Source organism: Aplysia californica, unplaced genomic scaffold (assembly GCF_000002075.1).
Source record: "Aplysia californica isolate F4 #8 unplaced genomic scaffold, AplCal3.0 scaffold00815, whole genome shotgun sequence".
In the NCBI taxonomy this organism is placed as follows: domain Eukaryota; kingdom Metazoa; phylum Mollusca; class Gastropoda; order Aplysiida; family Aplysiidae; genus Aplysia; species Aplysia californica.
The window spans coordinates 164,200-171,922 of record NW_004798085.1 but is presented as its reverse complement, the minus strand read 5'-3'; the positions used below and the strand labels follow the sequence as shown (position 1 = coordinate 171,922).

Genomic DNA, 7,723 nt, shown 5'->3' with positions numbered 1-7,723 from the left:
TTAATGCAGCCTACTTCGGTGTGACGGTCTCAAGCCCGTGAAATGCGGAGAGAAAATGTTTTAAAGCTGAAAACGATAAGATTTCTGAGAATTCCAGGTACCCCTCGGCTGACCAGAACGAATTTTTAAAATTCAATTTTGTCTCAGTCGCATCTTCTCTCTCTCTCTCTCTCTCTCTCTCTCTCTCTCTCTCTCTCTCTCTCTCTCTCTCTCTCTCTCTCTCTCTCTCTCTCTCTTTCTTTCTTTCTCTCTCTCTCTCTATTTAAACTTTTTTTTTTTACAGATCTTGCCTTTCTATCGCTTACTAATGCCAATACAAACAATTATATCAGCATAAACAGACCCCATTCTTACATAGAGACGTTGCTGATGAACAGCTTTCGGCTGTAAAAAATTCCGCCACAGTCGAGGCTTGAAACTTGGTTCTCTGGAAGTCACTAAAATTATTCTGATCTGGACGAGTTACCCTCTTTGTATTTTATTCTTTGATAAGTCGTTCAGGCCATCTGTGTATTTATTTCTTTGTCTTCCTCTGCTTTTCTTTCCCTCCATCTTCCCACACAGCAGCAGATTCTCCCGCTCATTTGATCTGTTCATGTGGCCAAAGAATCTTAACTTTTTCTAATGGTTCTGATTATTGATCTTTTACAACCTGCCATTTGGAGCACTTCCCTATCTATTTTTTTCCGCGTTCTTTCCATGAGATTCTGACTATTCTCTTGAAATGCCACATTCCAGCGACCCCCAGTCATCTCTCTGTGTCTTTGTTTAGAGACCTGCTCTTGCATCCTTACAAAAAGATTGACCGTACGTACCCTTTCGGGGTTCTTATTTTTGTGTACGCTGTAATGTTTCTGTATAAGAGGACAGGTTTTGATATTGACGAAAGTTTCTTATTGCAAGATATTGCAATCCGTTTATCTCTATCTTTGTATCCCCTTTTGATTGTGGTGCAATTGAGCAACCTAGGTACTTGCATTTTAAGTTGTTAACTGTTTAATTCTTTTGTTCTTACATGTGTTAAGCTTACTGCAGACTATCACGTTTTGATATCACCATACATTTCGTTTTCTAAGTATTCTGTAGTAGGCCTTTTTCTTTGCTTTTTCCTGTCACTCTAGTTAGAATCTCTGGGAGCTTAGAGTCAGAATCAGCTATCAAGACTGTGTCATCAACGTACCGTAGGTTGGTAATATTGTTACCGCCTACCTTGATTCTTTGTATATCACTGATGTTACGCAGTTTCATTTCGCCGTATAAATCAAGGAGATCTGGAGATAAGACACATCCTTGTCGTTCTTCTCTACAGATTGTCAGGTATTCACTGAGCTTGTTCACGACCCTGACTGCTGCCTGTTGTTCCCAAAAGAGGCTTCTCAGGATTCTTAGGTCTTTTCCATCTACGTTCGGGTCTGTTAGGATGTTGAATCGTTCTGTATTTCTCACTTTGACAAATGCTTTAGAGTAATTGAAGAAGTAGAGGCAAAGGTCTTTCTAGACCTCAGTTCATCTTTCCATGAGCATCTTACGGCGAAGAGGGCATTTCGGGTACCGTTATTTGCAGTAAACCGAAATTCATCATCATCAATGCCTTTCACCCCTGGCAGGGTATAGGCCACATACAAGCTCCTTCCATTTATCTCTGTCCTGGGCCATCCTCCCTAGCTCGTTCCAAGTGAGTTTCATCTCTCTCATGTCCCTTTCCACACATCTCCTCCATGTTTCCCGTGGCCTACCCCTGCCTCGTGCTCCCTGTGGGTTCCACTGCAGTGATTGTCTTGGGATGTATTCGCTGGGCTTTCTGACGGGGTGGCCAATCCATCGCCACTTTCTTAGTCCTATTTCTACTTCTATTATATCCTTTTGTTCTGTCCTTTCCCTCAGCTCTTCATGTCTTATTCTATCCTGCAACTTAATTCTTAGGACACTCCTCATACACCTGTTGATGAAAGTCTGGACTTTATTCAGCACTGTTTTTGTTGTCTTCAAAGTTTTGCAGCCGTAGAGGAGCACAGACTTGACATTGGAATTAAAGAGTCGAATCTTGGTGTGCAGTGAGATGAAACCAAAACTGCGTTTCAGAAATTTCAGGACTGTGCTGCTCACATTCTGTTGTTCCAGCTTAAATTTTTTTGGGGGGTAATGCTATAAATATCGACTTCTTCAGATTTCTGGTATCTCTCCGGTGCTGTATATGGTGTAAAGTAATATTCTCACTTCTTTGATTCACACCCTTTCTAGTGCAGTGGTGTTTTCAATGAATAATATTGAGGCAGCGTGGTGGAATCAGGGTTTCGTCAAATTAATGCAAGTGAAAAAACTTTCATTTTTCCGCAGGTTTGTGAATTTTTATCAAATTTGCAATCAATTGTAAATTAATAATAACCTGTAGTTGCAATCAATTGTAAATTAATAATAACATGTAGTTACAATCAGTATGGATTGTACATCATAATCTTCATAGTTCATGTAACTGGAAAAAATAATTTTAAAAAGAATATACAAATAAATAAATAAATACATAAATAAATAAATGAATAAATAAATAAATAAATAAATAAATAAATAAATAAATAAATAAATAAATAAATAAATAAATAAATAAATCAGCCAATCAATCAATCAATCAATCAATCAATTAACCAATCATTCAAACAATCAATCAATCAATCACTATAATAATATGCATATAATGCCAGGGCAAATTATTTTAAAAATTGTCAAAGTTTCTTCTTCCTCGTTCTCGATGACAAAAGCTAGACAGTCAGTCCGATGTCGCGCACATCTGTGCAGTTCGCTTCAAATCTGAGAGACTGCCAAGATTGTTTAAGTGAAAGTATTTTTAACAACAGCAACTCTTTTGTCTTTAACTTTGTACAAAAAGCAGAAACATTTAGGTAAAAGCAAACTTTAACTCTTCATTCAGAACTATAGTGCGGTCAAAAATTCGTGGCACAACTTTTCTTCAAATATCTCTTTAACGGGTGAATCAATCTCATCCATACTTTGCACAGCAATTTGTATCAATTTGTCTTAACTCAATCATATTTTCCCACAACAATTGAGGTTAAGTTAAAAAGCTTTTCTTCATTAATTAATATTAAATACTATGAAATCTCCTTCACGCGGAAAACGAAGTTGCTCACAGCACTTCCCACTTCTCACACACATTTTGCGTACGCATGACTTAAGCCACAGCTCACCAAGGACACTTTTTAGTGGTAAAACTAGTTACAAGAAATTAATTTCATAGGGAAAACTTTTTTTGCCCTGAAAGTTCTCAAAACACGCGTTCAATAAAGACAATATAGCGATTAGAAAGAAAAAAACTGACGGGCTCGGTTTTAAAAGCGGTATTGTCCCAGCTGTAAACCTTTTAAAATCAGTAGAAACCACCAACTGGGATTTTTTATTTGTATCTAAAAAGGAATTTTCTTTTAAAAAGAGCTAACAGGTGTTTACAAAAATATGGATCTCTTTAGACAAATTGATAAAAGTCACAGTACAAAAGCTGGAGAGTTAAAGTTCAATAGTTGAGGAGATATTTGACGATAAGTTGCGCCACGAATGTTTGACCGCACTAGTAAGCACCAAGGTTTCCTGTCTCCATAGGGTCGCCATGACGTCGTGCTCGAAGGATAGAGTTAATCTATTTTTAGAAAGGGGATTCAAAATTTAATTTACGAACATTTGAAGTTACACGTTTTGAGTTTCACAACATGCCAAGCTTTTTAAAATGTAAATTCTTTGAATAGCTTGATAACCACATGGAATAATATTGCGATTTTGATAGAGTAGCTAGAACATTTTGTTTCTGACCTCATGGTATTAGTGAATCAAAACGGCCAAATCATCATCATCATCATCATCATCATCATCATCATCATCATCATCATCATCATCCGGTGCCTTGCCGACTGGCGTGAGCGATCATGGACCTCCACTTCACTTTGTCTTGCGTTGCAGCAATGGTGTCTGTTGTTCTTGCTGCTCCTAGCCATGTTGTCATCTTGTCCAGTATCTTTTCCTTCTGTCTGCCTCTGCCTCTGCCTCTCGTTCCATCAAACTTGCCTGATGTTACAATATTCTCCAATACTTCTTTCCGCATTGTGTGTCCGAAGAAATTTGCCTGTCGCTTTCTTATATTCGTCATAAACTGTCTTCTATAATTTGCTTCAACCAAGACTTCTTCATTTATTTCATCAAGTCAGATAGTACTTTGTAATTCCAAGATGGCCAGGTCTTGTCCCATGACAAGGGTCAGATCATGGCGCGCTTATTAATTTTGTTCTACTGCATGAGGGTTCCCCCCCCTCCGGGGCAGTGCTACTGACTGAAGTGGCTTTAGGCCATTCCCAAAGCGGGGATAGTAACATGTACTTATGCACGGTAGAATTGTAGATGGGCTAATTAACCAATGTCATGCTCATAACTATGCTGGAACAGCGTAGGGGAAATGCTGCTTTTTCTTTCACTATCTTTTTTCCTCTACTTCTTTTGAATGTCTGTCACTCTCTTGTGAACTGCTATTTCCGGGGTGCCTTGATAAGCTGAAAAAGACGTTGTGCTGTTGAGGCCAGAGAGGTGATCAGAGTAAACCTCATGCCCCGTTTGGACTTCTCTATTGACATCCAACCCTTGTCGCTCATGTGGCCTTATGCAGTTGCGAGAGCCGCAAAACCTTACAAAAACTACTAAAACTAAGATAATTTCTGTAGAATTCTGTTTGATACGTGCACATTCTCAAACCTGGCCATTACAAACTCAGTCGAACGGGTATCTCCCCAAATTTGAGACTTCTTTTTGAAGATGGAAAAAGTTAATTTTCAGTAATACATATTATTATTATTTTTTAAAATCACTGATGTAACTTTTGAGGGTCAAATTGAACACCACTCTGTTTGTCCGCTGTGTCTTGCCTTTACAAGTGGCCGGTCTTTGTTCCTGGCTGAGGGGTGACAGACGCTGGTGATGTCACAGACAATGCGAACGATGGTGGTTCAGAGAAGGAGCCATTTATACTGCGGGAAGATAATATGAAACAGTGACATTATTGGTGATGTGTTAGGTGGTGCTGTTGTTGTTGTTGTCGTTGTTGTTGCTGTTTTTGTTTCTGTTATTGTTGTTGTTGCTGATTTTATGATTGATGTCGTTGTTATTGGTATTATATGTGTTGTTGTTGTTGTTGTTGTTGTTGTTGTTGTTGTTGTTGTTGTTGTTGTTGTTGTGTGTGTGTGTGTGTGGGAGCCCATCCTTCCGGATTGTTTAGAGACCCAAAGAGTGTGCTCTTCGCCAGGACCACCGCCTCTCTTGGGTAGCGGGTGAGGCATTCCAACCTCCCTGAATCTTCCCCAAAGAGATACCACCGCAGGACCTCCGTGGCGGGATATCTCTGCTGCCAGTGCTCGAAATCTTGGGGCTCCTCGCTGCACAATGGACATGGTCTCTGCGGGACTTAATTTGAGCCTCTCGTTTTGAGGAAACTGCCCTGTATTATTTCCTTTGTCCGCGTGTGGGATATCGGAGGGTCTTTTGTGATCAGTTTTATCTGGGCGCATGCACTTTCAAATGCAATTTGGAGGCCTGGGCCCGGCAGCGCTGTTGCCAGTTTGGCATTACTGTCAGCGAAATCGTTGCTGGTGGTCTCGCAGTGACCAGGGATCCACTGAATCGTGGGTTGGGGTGTTGTATTATTTATGCGTAGTCGCATTTGATCAAGGGATCGTGATGCTTCCACTAGTGCCATGCATAGCGATTGACTGTCAGTGAAGACAGCGACCGAGTTGAATGCATCTGACTATTTGCGGATCCAGTTAATGGCCATTTCCAAGGCTCTCCCCTCTTCCTCGAAAGAGCACGTGAATAGAGCGCCTTTCTCCCTCAGTGTCTCGACAACGGTCGGGCTGGACGGTCTCTCGTGGTGATCACGACCCCAGTGCTGCCATCTGTTGTTCCTGTACTAGCCGAGCCGTCAGTGTAGATATTGTATTGTGCGCTTTGAATCTTCCCACTGGAGTCACTCCTTCTGCTTATGCCGTACAGTTGGGGGAAAGTGAAGTCGGGGTTGATTCCCCGTTCCCGCGGCCTTGTTTTGAAGTAAGTAATGGGCCTCCTCTCGCAGTTGAACAGATGGGGGTTCTTTTTGCTGGCATCTTGGGCCCTTTTTTGGGAAATTTCTGCGTCCCTTTAGGCGTCTGAGCACTTGTTTCTTTGCCTCAATTCGTCGGGGGTTCTCGTTTGTTCATTCGCAGAGACTTCTCTCTTGATCGGAGGCAGTTAGCATTGGTGGTGGACTCAATGCTTAATATATCCGTTTTCAGCTCGAAGCGCCTCGATCAGTGAGGACTGGGCTTGGGTGGTGATCAGTCGCAGACATCTGTTTTGAACCACCTCCAGATTATTTATCAGTTTTGCTCAGCCACAGTTGCCAGCTGCTGCTTGTAAAGTTGAGGACACTTTATATATGGATGAGGTAGACCTTTCGTAGGACGTCTTTCCTCCATCCCCATTTTGAGTGGGCGACAGTGCCGAGGATCCTCATCTTCTCTGTGGCTTTAGCTATTACTGTCTCAACCTGTTTGCTGAACGTGAGCCTGTGGTCGAGTGTGACTCACAGGAATCTTGCATAGGGTTCATACTTAATTGTCGAATTATTGATTGTGTTGTTGTTGTTGTTGCTGTTGTTATTGCTATTTTTGTTGTGATAGCTGGCGCTGTTACTGATGCTGTTGTTTGAAAGTGTTGTTGTTGTTGTTGTTTTTATTGTTCCAGCTGCTACGAATGGTGGTGCTATAATATGCTGTTTGAAGGTGTTGGTGACGTGGAGTCGTCCTTATTAATTTGTTGCCGTCGTGAAAGTTTTATGTAAAAGTGTTAACGTTATTGTTGTCACGACAGTTGGTCTTTTGTGTTTGGTATTGGTTTTGCTGTTGTTCTCATTGCTGCTATAATCGTGGAAAATTCCATTGTGTGGCTCTAATTCGCAAACAATGAACCGAGCACCCTCTCATTGTTTTCATACCAATACACAAGTGCGCTTGTACACAAGTGCGAAAATCAAGTTTGCTCCGAGGAGAGGTCAGGCGTGTCTCAAACCAGCTCCTCGTGGAGACAATTAGCAGGAAGACCCTGAGGTGGACGCTGGAAAGGAGAGATGAGCAGCTATGGACATGTGCCGCCTGCTATGAATCTAGTTCTGGATCGAAGTAAATCCAAGTAACAAGTGCTACACCTGTTTCATTATAGAGCGCATCATTTGACTCAATTTAAGCGTTTATGCGCCCCTATCGACACAATTTAGATTATTTAGGATGTAGGCTTCGACCTACAAAATGAAACAGATACTCACAAAACATCAATCTGTCATTGGAAGCAAGAACAAGAGTACTGAAAAGTTACATCCAGCCAATCCTATTGTACGGGTGCGAAGCACGGACAACCAATAGACGGCTGGAAAGAACAATTGTGGCGACAGAGTTGTGGTTCATAAGGCGCATGCTGCGTATCCCATGGACAGCTAGAAAACATATGAAGAAGTCTTGGTTGAAGCAAATTGCAGACAAGAACTTATGACGAATTTACGACAGCGACTGGCAAATTTAATTTGGGCACAGAATGCGAAAAGAAGAATGGATGATATTGTAACAACAGGCAAATTTGATGGAAAGAGAGGCAGAAGCAGACAGAGGGAAAAGATACTGGACAAGATGACAACATGAATGGG

General features: G+C 41.2%; 1 protein-coding gene across 2 annotated transcripts in view; it reads right to left on the bottom strand.

Moving 5' to 3' along the window:
* Window positions 1-4,741: 4,741 nt before the first annotated feature.
* The window catches only part of LOC101849086, a 77,382-nt gene continuing 74,400 nt past the window's right edge, over window positions 4,742-7,723 (bottom strand). For both annotated transcript variants that reach the window (XR_001185321.2, XM_013088806.2), the window contains one exon: window positions 4,742-5,021. Coding sequence is in view for 1 of the 2 variants with exons in the window: in XM_013088806.2 (XP_012944260.1) it covers window positions 4,922-5,021 (100 nt within the window). In the remaining variant the exon portion in view is untranslated. The remainder of the gene's footprint in view (window positions 5,022-7,723) is intronic.